Raw genomic sequence first — 13,946 nt, 5'->3', positions numbered from 1 at the left:
AGTAACATATTTTGTTGGCATCAGTAGTCCTTAAAATCTTAGGTGATAATATGTATGTGATGTGTATGTGTATGTGAATCTATACAGTTTCTAACCTCAGTCAGTGTAGAAACAATGGAAAATTTCTTGGCTGCTGTAGACTGTCTGTGAACACAGACACGCTCAGTTCAAACACACACAAACACACACACGTAGGATCCAGTCTTCATTAAGAAGCAACTATTTGACTCAAACATTTTCCTAGTACGTGAACTTGCGTCTTTGCAACGAGTTTAATCTGAAGGCACCTGTCCAACATAAATAATAAAAGAACATTCTAAAAATACCCACTTAAGGAATTAGGTGTGTACTGGAAATACAGTGCTACAGGAGCCAGTTACGGGTTCTGTAGCTCAAACCGCCGAAGGGAGAGCGGTTTCTCAGGAGAGCCCTCTCGGTTCACAGGTGATCTTCTCGTCGTGCGGGGACCTGGACCTGCTGGAGCATCAGACGAGCCTGGTGTCGTCCGAGGACGGGGCCCGGGAGCAGGAGAACATGGATGACACCAACAGCGAGCAGCAGTTCAGGGTCTTCAGAGACTTCGACTTCCTAGACGTGGAACTGGAGGATGGCGAGGTAGGCACAGGCTCAGTGAAAACCATCCGCTCAGCCTTTTCTTTGCTAATGAAACGGTTTCTTTCTACCTGCTAAATAGTGAGTTCTTTAATTAGAAAGCTTGTAAACTTTATTTTGGATCAGTTTATTTAAAGCACAGCAGCTTAACTTGGTCAAAAGTCACCCCACCCTTCCTGTCTGAGCCCAGGGCCAAAGTGGTTCCAAGTTCTTTCTAAATGGCAGAGATCTGACTTTGAATGGCCACACGGAGACTCTGTGTGTCTGGTCCAAAGGTGAACTTGAAAAAAAAAACAAACAAAAAACAGAAACATTGGTGGTCTCAGCCTGTTCTCTGGTGCCTGGGGAAAACAGACGAAGCATTTCATTATTTTAAGCATGAAGTTGCTCTTATGTGGTGATTTCAAAGCTTGCCTGCTTCAGCCTGCGACCAGAGCCTGAGGGCCTGGCATCTTTGTGCTGTTTGAATTCCTCAGAACTTGAAATTAGATTTAACGTATAAGAGAGCTCCTGGCTCTGCTTCTGGCTGGTTTTTGACACCTGGAGCATCTGAATTCAAGTCTGAACAGGCAGATGCAGATCTGTGTATCTGAGTGATAATTGTGGTAATAAGGTGCTTCAGTTATGAGTCATGTTTTTGAAAACTGGGAGTGGAAGGAGGAGCATTGTTTCAGTAGCTTGGGGGCATATTCCAGCTGAGAGGCAGGCTTTTTCCTCCTGGGAGGGACACTAAGTTCCCTTCAATGAGGTTGCCATCTGTAAAAATGCCTGCTACCCAGCCTGGTGTGTGTTGGGCTCCACATTATACTTCCCAGACAGAGGGCTTTCTGCCAGTCACACAGTTCAAATGGAAGCCCAGATTCCATGCTTGTCATATCCTATGGTAAGTAGTAGTAGTAGTGTTAGTCACTCAGTTGTGTCAAGTCTGACAAGACTTTGTAACCCCTTGGACTGTAGCCCGCCAGGCTCCTCTGTCCATAGGATTATCCAGGCAAGAATACTGAAGTGGGTTGCCATTCCCTTCTCCAGGCGATTTTCCCAACCCAGGGATTGAACCTGGGTCTCTCGCATTGCAGGCAGATTCTTTACCATCTGAGCCACCAGGGAAGCTCTATGGCAGGTGGGCACCTCCTAATTATAAACTTGTGGGAAATGATACTTCAGGTAACTGCTTACCTTCCCTAAAAGAACACTTGCTGACCAATCCACTTGTGTCAAGGCTAGGTCACAGAGCTGTCCATTTTTGTCCTTGCTGGCCACTGACGACCCTGGCTGTCTGTGCCAGCAAGGAAGAGTCATGTCCTCAGAATGAAGAATGTTTCCTTCACCAATTCTTCCCCTGGAAACAGGTTTATCAGATCCAGTCCTTTTAAGAGTCTAAAGGCACTGACTGCAAGGCACCTTTAAAACATGTCAGCTCTTCACCTTGAATTTTCTTGAACCAGTAAACAGTTCTGCAGTTTTCTGTGTTAACCATAACTAGCAATAAAGAAATCAACAAGTAAATGTGGTGAGAACTGTTTAAAAAGTGTAATGCAAAATACAGCTGTTTTGAATATTTTCAAAATGAGCTAGAGGTATAATGGAATGTCAAAAGATTAACTTCCTAATTTGGGCAACTGACCTCATCTTTGCTCTCAGGCTAGAATTCAAGCTTAGGTAGTACCCTTTTCACTCTGTAAGTTAAAATGAGGAGGGAAAAATTGATGAAACAAGAGAGGCATCATTTTTTTCAGTCTCATACAAAGACAAATGGGCTGTGTGAAGGGATCTGGCAGGAATGCTATCAAGTAGAAGAATCAGACACAACTGCAGAACTAATTTCTATCAAAATAAGGAAAACCTTAGATGCTCATCATTTGAAAACAAATTTTATGCTAATGTTTGTCAGGGACAGCAAGTGATGGATACTATGCCTTCCTTCTAGCGTTTTCTCTATTGTCCTAGCCAACAAGAACTAGAAAGAAAAAAAAAATAGTGGTTGTTACTTTGTATGATTATGATTTTAAAAGAAACACAAGAGTGTGATAGTATGTATTTTATCCAAATAAAATAAACTATTTGAGAATGTTACTTCTCCATAAGGGATTCTAGCCTGCTTACAGAGTCGCAGATGGTCAAAGCAGGTCCAGCTCTGACTTTAGCTCAGCCTCTGACCCAGTTTAATCCGCGAAGCAGCTTCTCTTGGCTCCTCATCTATCAAATGGGGATGATAATACCTGCCTGTAGAGTTGATGTGAGGGATCAAGTAAGGTGACCTATGTAAAGCTTTTCACATAATTTTGGGCACAGAATAGGCATTCTAAGTGTCTGTTCCTCTGTACTGTCACTGATGAATAATTTCAGCATTTCCTCATCTGCAAAAGGTAAGCATATTTGGCTTCTAGATCAAAACACATTTATAAAAAAAGATAAGCTTCTTGTCATGTCTATTCCCTTTCGTTAGTCTCAATGTATGACTAAGTCTTTAAAGATTTGCCTTTGAACTCTTCAGAATCCTTAAAGGGTGCTGTCTTTGCTGTTAATTGCACCTCAGCAGTGAAACAGAGCCTGATCACAAACACTTCTGGTTTTGTGGGCAGGATGAGGTGATGCCACCTTTTTTTCCCCCAGCAGATGACTCTCATTAGTCTTTCCATGACATTTCACAGTTTTCTCACAAATAAAAATTTAGACATTCTAAAAAAAAAAAAGTGTTGAGGAGACAGACCAAAGTTGTCACTGAAGTGGAAAGCTATTTCAGAAATTGTATTTATGATTTGTTACCCGCTACGTCATCCACTGCTAAGAGACCTTGAATTTCCGGTGTTTGGTACTAATTCTTCTCTTTCCGGTTTGTGTATCTTTGCTTTTTAAGGCGCCTCTACTGAAGTATATACTGGTAGCACTGTTAGTGGCTGTTGTGTTAAAACTAAGACAAATGCACTTGAGTATCTGTAATATAATCATTTTAAATAGACCTCTTATTTGTTTTTCTGTCCATTCAATCTGCTACCCAGGAACTTCAGGTAAGATGATACTATTTTCAATTCAGATACGCTAGTAGGTGTATTGCATCATTGCAGATTTATAACAACATAATTGCTTTTTCTCCCCTTGCAGAGTATGTATGCCTATTTGCACATTTATATTGAGATGTGTGTGATAGAAGTATTTTTCTTGGTTGCTCGAGGAAGAAAATATTTTCTGAAAGTGTAAATATATTTTAAAATGTAGTTTTAAAATCTTTATATGTCTAGTTTTGGAAGTTGCATAATTTTATCTCTTGAGGGAAGGTGAGTTTTTAAGTATGATCCATAGAAATCCTGTAATTTCTCATTAGGCAGCTGCACAACTGGAATGGTTTGGGTTTGTGGTTTAATTCTTTTATTAAAAGTGAAATCAACAAGCTTTATCTAAATAATACACCACGTCCACTTCCAATCAACTGCTTTTATTTTCTAGCAATTAAGAGCTATCTTTGTAGGGTGAATGACTATCCAAGTGAGGACCTTTTACAACTAAAAAGGAGTCTGGTAATGATTACACCCAGACAACGGGCATAAGCCAGTGTTATCCTGGACAGAATGACCTATGAGCACACTATATCCATGTCTTATAGGCTTAAGTCTGAGTAGGGTCATTTTGGGGAACATGTTTTGACTTCTAAGTTCCTTCTACAATAATTCTTTTTTTGGTATTCCAATATCAACGAACATGATTTCCAGCACTTCTAGAGTATTCCACTGTGAGTATTTTCTCATCTGGGTATGAACTCTGCCTGAGTGGTTATTTAGGTTTGATAACCAACATATGCACACTGTCCATCAAGCATAGCCAGCCACCTTCTCAGTCTTCTCACACACAGACAGTTTTGGCTTTTGACCCCAAAGGTGATGTAAAATGCAAACACGACATCTGGGTGTGGGGAGCTAGAAGGCAGCTCTACGAGTGGGGGTGGTCCTGTGCTGCGAGAAGGCCCGGTGGCCTTTCAATCACCACAGACTCCAGCACAGGCCAGGCTACTGTTGCTTTCAACCCCTCAGCCGCCACTAGGGAAACGGTTTCAACATCCTTGCCTCCGATGCAGTTACTGCATCCTCCAGCAGGACACCAAATATTATCCCTTCGAGAACAGCTTCCCTGACTCCCAGTTCCTCTTCACCTGAGCTGTGGTCAGATCAACGTGACAGCACTGTGCCCAGTGCAGCGCTCTCTGGCCCTGGATATCTCTCTCTGCCAGCTCAGTGCGAGCCAGGTTCAGGGTGGGCGACTTCCAGAACTGCTGCCTGAGACAGTTCTTCCAATCCATCCATTGATTCAGTGCAAGAGAATCAGTGCTGTGAATTTGTTTCACAGTTGTACATTTCGCCCAGTAATTGTCACATTCCTTTTCTGTTTTGTAATCTCATTTTTCTTTACCCTCTTTATTTCTTCACATACTGTGTTTTCTTTTTCTTCCTGGAACTCTTGCCTCTTCCACATTTTTTTCATTCTTTCCGTGAAACAGCTGTTTTAAAATACCAGCACAATAGTAAGCCTTCCCTACCAGGGTTAAAAACAAACTGTTAGGTATAAAATAAGTTAGGAGGAAATATTAAACAGCACAGGGAATATAGCCACTATTTTACAATAACTTTAAATGGAGAATAATCTAAAAAGATGTGAATTGCTATATTGTACACTTCAGTTGTATAACACTGCAAATCAACTGCACCTCAATAAAAAATAAATAAATAAAAATCATTTGGTGGTAATGTAGCATAGTAGTTACAGATAAAAGGTACAGATAGAGCTATAAACTATAGAAATCAAATACTGAGTCGTATAATCAAACAATCCTAAGGATAATCATAAATATCATAAATGGGGTGAATAATGATAATTTCCACATAATATCCAGAATGTGTTCAGGATTCTTACCTGTTGCATTATACCAGAGATCTGTTAGAATGGTAGGCTTTATTTTATTAGGAGCCAGAAAAAATAGACCCATAAAACCAGAGGAAAAAACTCATTAATTTTAATAGTAATTTATATCTCTCCCTGAAATTATATGATTATGCTATTAACTGAGCTCTCATCAGAAAGTTTATTTCAGTGAACCATCTGTGTTTAAAATGGTTAATGTACATGATAAGATTCTGTGCTAGATTTTATTCAGATTACCTATTTGGTTTAGGTTCAAATTTGCTCATCAATGGGTGAGTAATATTTCTCTTGCTTTATTCCTGGAGAGAAATAAAACCTACATTTGTTTTTAGGGGGAAGAAATTATATTCAATTAAATAAACTTACTTAATATATGATAATTTGTAGAGACAACCTGAGATATATCTGGAATCTTTCTGTAACACTCTACCTTGCCACTTAGCCCAGTTCTCGGTACACATGTACAATTCAGCAACAGTCCTTGGTACCAGGTCAATCCATCCAGGTCCAGGGAGGGAACTGTTTCCTGTGTTGGGACAATTGTTTAAAGATGAGCCTAAAGCAAAACTGAAGCCTTGCTGCTCTGGCCTCTGCATCGTGCATGATCATCTGACTGTGCCCAGCTGCCCTCTGACACCCTTTAACTCTGCATTTTATCTGTGAAAACTGCTGTGGCAGAAACAGGCTGGAATGTATACCTGATGCTCTTCAACTTAATACCCAGAAGCTGTGGACTGTGCCACAAGCATGGCCCTTACTTTGTTCTCTGGACAACAGTACTAAACAGTGGGGGTCAGGGAGTAGGTAAGGAACACCTCTGTTGATATTAACAGTCTCTTTCTGATAGCTTTTTGTTAACATGGCTCTTTAAGAGTACTCCCAAAGCAACTTGTAAAACAGTGTTACCCACTGTGCCAAAGAAGAGTGTATGATCACATCTATCTGTGACTTAACACGCATTTAGGTGAACAGTGTGCTGTTTACCACTCTTCACAACAAAATCATTGGTGCCCGTGTCCGTGAGGTGAGGGCTTGAGAATTCATAATGAAAATATCGATGCTAAGCTACGACTGACCAGATGTGTGAAGTTGTACATGCGGGAGAATTCTGGCCTTAAAAAGCAGCTGACGTTGTGATTTCAGGGTGAGAGTATGGACAACTTCAACTGGGGAGTCCGCAGGCGTTCTTTGGACAGTCTGGACAAGTGTGACCTGCAGCTGCTGGAGGAGCGCCAGCTCTCAGGAAGCTCTCCCAGCCTCAATAAAATGAACCACGAGGATTCTGACGAGTCCTCTGAGGAGGAGGACCTCACCACCAGCCAGATCCTGGAGCACTCTGACCTCGTAAGTAGGAACTCTCCACCTCTTCTTCCCAAGAAACTGGGAGACTGCTCTTTGTCATTCAGGCAGCAGGGCAGTTTCCAGTTGCAACTAAAGAAACTTCCCACAGCTGCCAAACTCAAATCTGAGACTGTCGGGTGGGGTCTGTCTGATTCTAACCAGCTTCTTTGGAGGGTGCAAATGGAGACAAACACTGGGGGTTTCATCAGCCCTGAATGCCATCAGATTTGTTCAGGCCTAGTTTTCCTTAAATCTAGGTTATCTGGAAAGAGAAGGGGTCTTTGTGTCTTACAGTGCTGGGCCCTGCCAGCTGCGGTGTTTAAGTTCTAATGACAGGGAAGTATGTATTAATATGTTCAATAGTTAGTACCTGTCCACTAGCAACCAGCTTGTACACTGATTTGTACTCTTATGTAAAAAGTAATCAGAGCTTGTAAAGAATGGGAACGTCACACGACATGTTTCCTTTGCTTTCTCGACAGATCATGAATCTCTCCCCTTCGGAGGAGACTAACCCCATGGAATCACTCACGACCGCCTGTGATCTGACCCCTGCTGACCCTCACTCCTTTAACACCAGGATGGCTAGCTTTGATGCTGCTCTGCCTGATATGAATAATCTTCATATTTCTGAGGGTTCAAAGGTGAAGAGATTTTGGCAATTGTTGGTTGTGGTTTTCTTTCCAAAAAAAAAAACGTATTTCCAATTTTCTGAGCATTCGTAGCAGGTTATAAGTGGAGGGACTATCTTTTTTTTTTTTTTTTATGAAATAGTTGTTAGTGCCCCTGAGCCTAGATTTTGAAGTTGCTTTACTCTCAAAAGACCTAAGCAACCATCTTCTTGTTGGTTGAAAGAGATTTGATTTGAGGTCCTTTTAAGATGAAATGTTTTGCGTTTTCCAGAGAGCACAAACACTGCTGATTAACAGCAAAACAAATGTCTGAGATGGCTGAGACAGGGAAACTGATGTTCTTTGTCATGACTTTTATAAAACAATCTGTTAAGTGAGGTGTGGGTGTATGCATAGATTGGGGGACATTTCTTCCTATGTAGGAACCAATTACACAGGCTGTGCACTGACTGCATTCCCGCCTTCGGTTGGGCTTTCACAAATTTCAGTATCGATCACGGTATTATGCACAAAACTGTCTTAATCGGCTCTCTGAGGAGAAAAGTAAGTAATGGATAGAATTTCCTTATTTAAAAGGTCAGCTTTTTAGAAAAACTTTAAAATGTGTATTTCATTTAAGGTTTATTTTATTGATTTGCATAAGCCATTTTGTCCATAAAACTATCAACTTCCACACTGTGTTCACATATGTATCCATATAAATGGCCATTAGTATAGAACTTTATTTTCTTATATTAGATATACCAAAATTGCCTATTACTATTAGGATTAAAGTTTTCTTTAACTTGAGTTTGGTTATGGTGGTTTAAGTTTAAAAGAGAAAACAGGAAAATATACATAGAAAACAGATTTATAAAAGTATATTCTTTCTGATGCTTCTACAGAAAAATAAAATACTGACTATTCTGTATCCTTATACAGTGTACTAAAAATATATCTGAGATCTAGCAAAATCTATATACTGTAAACCAAGGGCAACCAACCAAACTGCAATCACCTAAAAATATTGAAGCTTAAAAAATAATTATTTCTAAGATTTCCCCATTACAAAAGGACTGTGACCAGGATTCTGAGAATTAGCAGAATCCTTTTCTAGCCAAAAAGGGGACCAGAAAGGAAACCTGAGATTAAAATGCCAGAATCTTTGAAATTAAACTTCATGGAATGGACATCACAAAATAAATGTGAAGTTATTATTAGCATATGTTATTTCTCAGTCTTGCAGTAGTCAACTTTTCTATTTTGAATGCTAAGTTATATAGATTTCTCATACAAAGCACTGCCTAAGTAATAATATTTTCATGGACTCACAAAGAAATCTATCAGGGCAAGGCTGAGTTTAATTTCTGAAAAGCAAAAAAAAAAAAATAATAATAATTTCTGAAAAGCTCTTTTTTTACATCAGCTGGGCTTCTGCAAAATTTGATTTATCTGTATTGTTAGAAAGAGAAAACAAGATGTTTTTATAAGATCTCAGCCTATCCCTAGTAGATTAAGTTTATATACATTAATAACCCAGACCAGTCAGCAGTCTCGTTGGCACCAGTCTAGTTTTAAAGAGCAGGAAGAGACAGATATGGATAAGCCCCTGAAACTCAGTATTTATAAGCAGTTCCTTCAAAGACATGAGATAACCTATTTCCCTAACATATCTGTAAACATTCCTAATTTCCCTATTTAATCCTAGATTCAAAATACTAAAGGGGCAGCCAGATGTCAACCGTGATAACGCTCTAATTCATATGCCTATTTTGCCCTGGTTTTGTCTTTAAGAAAATGACTCACTGAACCATGTACACAAGCTTTCTTCCTCTCCTCTTCTGTTCTGTGGTCGGGCTGCCTTCCTTCCTCTCCTGAAGAACAATTGGTCCTCCAGATGATTTCCCTCTGGCCCGGGTTCAAGCCCAGCCTCTTTTTCCATTTGACCTGCCAGTCGCTTTCCTGCCTCTCAGCGGTCCCAGCTCTGCCACCCTAGAGACGTCTCATCTCCCTGCTCATTCTACATTTTACAGCAACCCAAGAGCAGCCTCTCATATATATATGTGCTGCCTTCAGGGGATATTCCCAAGAGTGAAGCATATATGTATGTGGAGCTCAGAGGATGCTCAGTACGTAAGGCCTATCAATGAGGCGGGCTCAATGAATAGCTCTGGGTCACTCATGGGCATGGCAGAGACTTCAGGAGCCTTTACTATGCCAGGCACTAATGATTCTAAATTCTAGTTTCTATCGGTAACATTGGACATACTACAAATTATATAATATACTGGAGAGTTAACTCCAGGTAACTTGCTTTAGAACACTAGGCTTGTACAACAAAGACAGCTCTGAATCCAGAGATGGGTGTCTCTCACCCTGGCTCTGGCTCTGATTACATACCTGGTATTAGGCATGTCCTTTTCCTGTGTGGAGCATCTACTTCCTCATCTTTGAAAGTGGAGGTCAGACCCAGGGGGTCGCTTCCAAGTTTAGCATTTATACTCCTTAAGTGTGGATCAAATATGGTAATCTTCTGACAGCTTCTTTGGGAACTCTCAGAAAAGGCTGAAAAGAAGATAAAGAACAGTGCTTCAGAGAATTCTTGAGTTTGGTTACACAAATTGACTATACCATAGCTAGAAGACAGATGCCCCCGATTTCCGTTATTCTCCGGATTTCAGAGTTGCCTCTGGATATCCTTACATGTTGGGGGATTCCTTTCTCTCCTTTGCTCCCAGGCTGATGCCGTCCAGGAAGAGGAGGACGCCACCGTGCAGGAGGATGACCTTTCCAGCTCCATCAATGAACTCCCGGCCACTTTCGAATGCAGCGACAGCTTTAGCCTGGATACGACTGAGGCAGAAGAAAAAGGCAACCGAGCGCTGGACCACTTCACTCTTGCCAGGTAAAGGGTGTACACGGCACGTCATATTGGGTTCGCTCTAACTCCAGTTTAACGTCAGGCTTGTGCCTCTGGGACCTCCTCGCAAAGGAGTCCAGGCTGACATGACTTGGAAGGCTGTCAACCAGTAAGGAATCTTCCAGCTCCAGTGTAGGGCCTTATGCGGAACCAGGAAGGCTATGCCTATAGGAACTCTTAGAGCCCTGGAATATAATGTACTCAGACGCTCAGTCGTGTCTGACTCTTTGCAACCCCATGGACTGTAGCCCGCCAGACTTCTCTGTCCATGTGATTTTCCCAGGCAAGAATGCTGGAGTGGGTTGCAATTTCCTTCTCCAGGGGATCTTCCTGACCCAAGGATCAAACCTGCGTCTCCTGCACTGCAGACAGATTCTTTACCACTGAGCCACCAGGGAAACCCTAAAGCCCTGGAATAACATAAAAAGCCAAAAAGGAGCCCTTGGGGACATGGTCCAGACCTTGTAAGCTTTGAAGATAAGCTAGCTTGGCAAGGCTTGGAAATGGAGTTCTTCCCATCTTGAGTTAAAAGACCAGAACAAGAGGCCCTTTATGAGCTACATACCTACTTTTTTTTTTTTATGTGGGTGGCTTTCAGCTTCAAGACTGACATTTCTGAGACAAGTGAGATCTAGTCAGGGAATATAAACAGGAAACATAAAGGAATAGATTCTTTTTAAAAAAACTTAATGTGGCATCTAGGATAAATCACAAATAATGCTACAGATCCGCTTCAGGAGAAGAAAGTCAGAATCCTAAAATCACTCCTCTGAACACTGCTTCTGACATGGCCAGACAGAGGCTTTCTGTTATAGTGACACGTATCCTTTTGTCAGAGAAACAGCTTAGGGTGATACCTAGAGAAGAAATGTTGACTTTTCAGTTCATATATTTTTCTCTCCTTTCTTTGTTTCCCTCTGTCTCACTGTGAATTTCTCTTATTTTCCTTTCTCTGCCTTTTTTCTCCTAATCATGTATGTGTAATGCACCCACTATTACTCTCCCTCCACAAAGGAAAAGTGAAAAGATTCAAAATTTTTCTCATTTTTTTAAAGTGAAAAATTAAAAAGACTGAAATGGGTCAAAGCACAGGAGTGAATGTGCCCTGTGTCTGGGGAAAGGCCGGCAGGAAAGTGAGGGTCAGTTGCTGAAGGATAAAAAGCTGTCCCGTATCAGAGTTGGGGAATCTCGGGAATTACGGAATCCCAGAGGTGAAAAATTCTCTTTTCTAGAATCTGAATCTCAAGACCTCTGACTGAGAGCCAGGCTCCAGAAGCAACCCCCATGGGAAGAGAGGGCAGGAGGGTGCCTCGGGTGAGAACCAACACTGCCGGCAAAGGTGAGGAGGACGCTGTTCCTGACTTTGTTGTCTGTGTTTTTTCCAGCTTTGGGGAAGGTGAGAGGGGAGTGTCGCCCCCTCCCTCGCCCTTCTTCTCGGCCATCCTTGCCGCCTTTCAGCCCACAGCCTGTGACGACGCCGAGGAGGCCTGGCGCAGCCACATCAACCAGCTCATGTGCGACTCGGATGGCTCCTGTGCTGTGTACACGTTCCACGTGTTCTCCTCCCTGTTTAAGGTATGCTGCCCACAAAGGCTCCGCAGCTGCCAGCTGGTCTCTCCCTGGAGGGGGGAAGTGCTGGGTTTACACTACACTTTGTCCTCAGTTTCCTCTGCTTCATCCTTTCTTCCGTTCATCATGGAGATGTTGTGCTGGGTGGTTCGGGCTGCCAGGACGTGATCCTCGCTGGCCCCTCCGGCTTTCATTGGCGTCATCAGGCACAGGCAGGCAGCCAGGCCTTCGGGACCACAGGTGGTATCTTCAACCAAGCCCATTCTCCATCTCTTCTTTCCACTTCGACCTCTGGTGTACCTCTTTCTTCTTCGTGGTTTTTCCTTATCTTTTATCCCCACTCACCATGAATTCCTTCAACCTGCCAGCCTGTGACACTTTTTGAGAGGCTGATTCTCTTGAGGACATCATGAGATAAGGCATGGTAATGTGTGCTGGATGGAGGAACAGGGCCCTCTGATCACCTTCAGGAAGAACCATGGCAAAAGGGAGAGATAGGAAAATAAGGAATTATGTGAAAAGTGGAAAAAATGGGATCATCTGCTTTAAATAATTGCAAATTCAGGAAGCCATAATTTAGTTAATATAAAAGTAAAATCGGTTTTTGAGCCTGGAGGCCCTTCCATTCTTAGAGGAGTGTATACCAATAGTACTAATAGCTAGTGTCTCCATATTCTCTGTTATTTGTGCGGCCCACTCTCAAGTTTTCCAGTTTACTTTTCATGAGACCTGTCTGGGATGAACTGGGGGCTGGAGGGACTGTTAGCCTTAAAACAGGAAACAGTGGGCTGCTGAAAGATAAGAATCCAGAAACACCCTAACATTAAGCCGGACTGGAATTTAAAAACAAACTATCCCAAAGCTACCATTTGAGGTAAATTTGTAAAGATTCAGGAACAATGTAATTTATTATATTGTTCTAAAGTCTGTGTTTAAGTAATGGTTAATCGTGTATATTTATGTTTGGCTGTTGTGATCCTGTCTTACTACAGTTACTAGACTGCACGCTCAACTTTATAGTCCTGAGCAGGACTCTTCCTTCTGCCGAGAACCATCACCTCCTGTTTTCCCTCAGCTGTGCTCCCAATGCATACAGATCCCTGATGGGGCAGCACTTCCATGAATGAGGCCTTCCTTTAGCTCTTTCTCCCCTTGCACCCCCGACCTGGGATCCCAGGCATCTGCCACACTCTGTTGGAACTACCTGTTTAGGTGTCTGTCTCCTGCAGGGGAGGGCAGGTAACGGTGTCTTGCTTTGATTCCAGTGGCTGGCACAGTGGCTCACACACAATAGGTGCTCAGTAAATGCAGCAGGAAAAGAACTTTTTTAATGTACGTCTCAAAAGTATAGTTTCCACTTAATGCCAGTACAGCAGCAGGTTGTCGTGTGAGCTGGTACATGGGGCTGGTGCTGGGAGGGACACTCGAGTCTGGGTTCTTTTTTTAATCAGTTGACTGGATCAATTCCTAAGACATTTATCTGCAATAATAATACAAATTGTGTTTCTCCTATTTTTTTTAATATTACATTTTTCTTTAAGAACTTTCTCAGCTACCATCAGATGCTCTGTGATTGAGAGCAAAGTCGCTGTTCCAGTATGCTGGCAATGAAGCACATTTCAGACACACAGTCTACGGTTCTTTCATCACATCCTCACTGGCGCTGTTTACTTAGTTTCCCGATATTCCCCTGTGGTCTGGACACCACGTTGCCCTGTATTTGGTGGATTCTGGACGGGGTAGAGAGGAGGTTAACTGCAAAAATACTTTGCTTTTTTTTTAAATTTTATTTTATTTTTAAACTTTACATAACTGTATTAGATTTGCCAAATATCAAAATGCATCCGCCACAGGTATACATGTGTTCCCCATCCTGAACCCTCCTCCCTCCTCCCTCCCCATTCCATCCCTCTGGGTCGTCCCAGTGCACCAGCCCCAAGCATCCAGTATCGTGCATCGAACCTGGACTGGCAACTCATTTC

General features: G+C 42.1%; 1 protein-coding gene and 1 long non-coding RNA gene across 19 annotated transcripts in view; one reads left to right on the top strand and one right to left on the bottom strand.

Moving 5' to 3' along the window:
* Positions 1-13,946, top strand: part of FRY (FRY microtubule binding protein) — a 428,392-nt gene that overhangs the window by 397,061 nt on the left and 17,385 nt on the right. For all 17 annotated transcript variants that reach the window (XM_055542409.1, XM_055542410.1, XM_055542407.1 and 14 more), the window contains 5 exons: positions 445-615; positions 6,667-6,867; positions 7,347-7,508; positions 10,214-10,380; positions 11,781-11,970. In XM_055542409.1, the coding sequence (XP_055398384.1) occupies positions 445-615; positions 6,667-6,867; positions 7,347-7,508; positions 10,214-10,380; positions 11,781-11,970 (891 nt within the window). The remainder of the gene's footprint in view (positions 1-444; positions 616-6,666; positions 6,868-7,346; positions 7,509-10,213; positions 10,381-11,780; positions 11,971-13,946) is intronic.
* LOC129624458 (uncharacterized) lies at positions 2,905-10,292 on the bottom strand. 2 transcript variants are annotated; one of them, XR_008700968.1, is made up of 4 exons: positions 10,179-10,292; positions 9,876-10,040; positions 5,890-6,049; positions 2,905-5,101 (listed from the first exon to the last, which is right to left on the bottom strand). It is a non-coding gene; the product is annotated as an uncharacterized LOC129624458 (long non-coding RNA). The 2 variants fall into 2 exon arrangements; XR_008700967.1 differs by having other exon boundaries at positions 2,905-5,136; positions 5,954-6,049.

This window comes from Bubalus kerabau, chromosome 12 (assembly GCF_029407905.1).
Source record: "Bubalus kerabau isolate K-KA32 ecotype Philippines breed swamp buffalo chromosome 12, PCC_UOA_SB_1v2, whole genome shotgun sequence".
In the NCBI taxonomy this organism is placed as follows: domain Eukaryota; kingdom Metazoa; phylum Chordata; class Mammalia; order Artiodactyla; family Bovidae; genus Bubalus; species Bubalus kerabau.
Note: the sequence above shows the minus strand (reverse complement) of the source record. Positions and strands in the feature narration are given on the sequence as shown.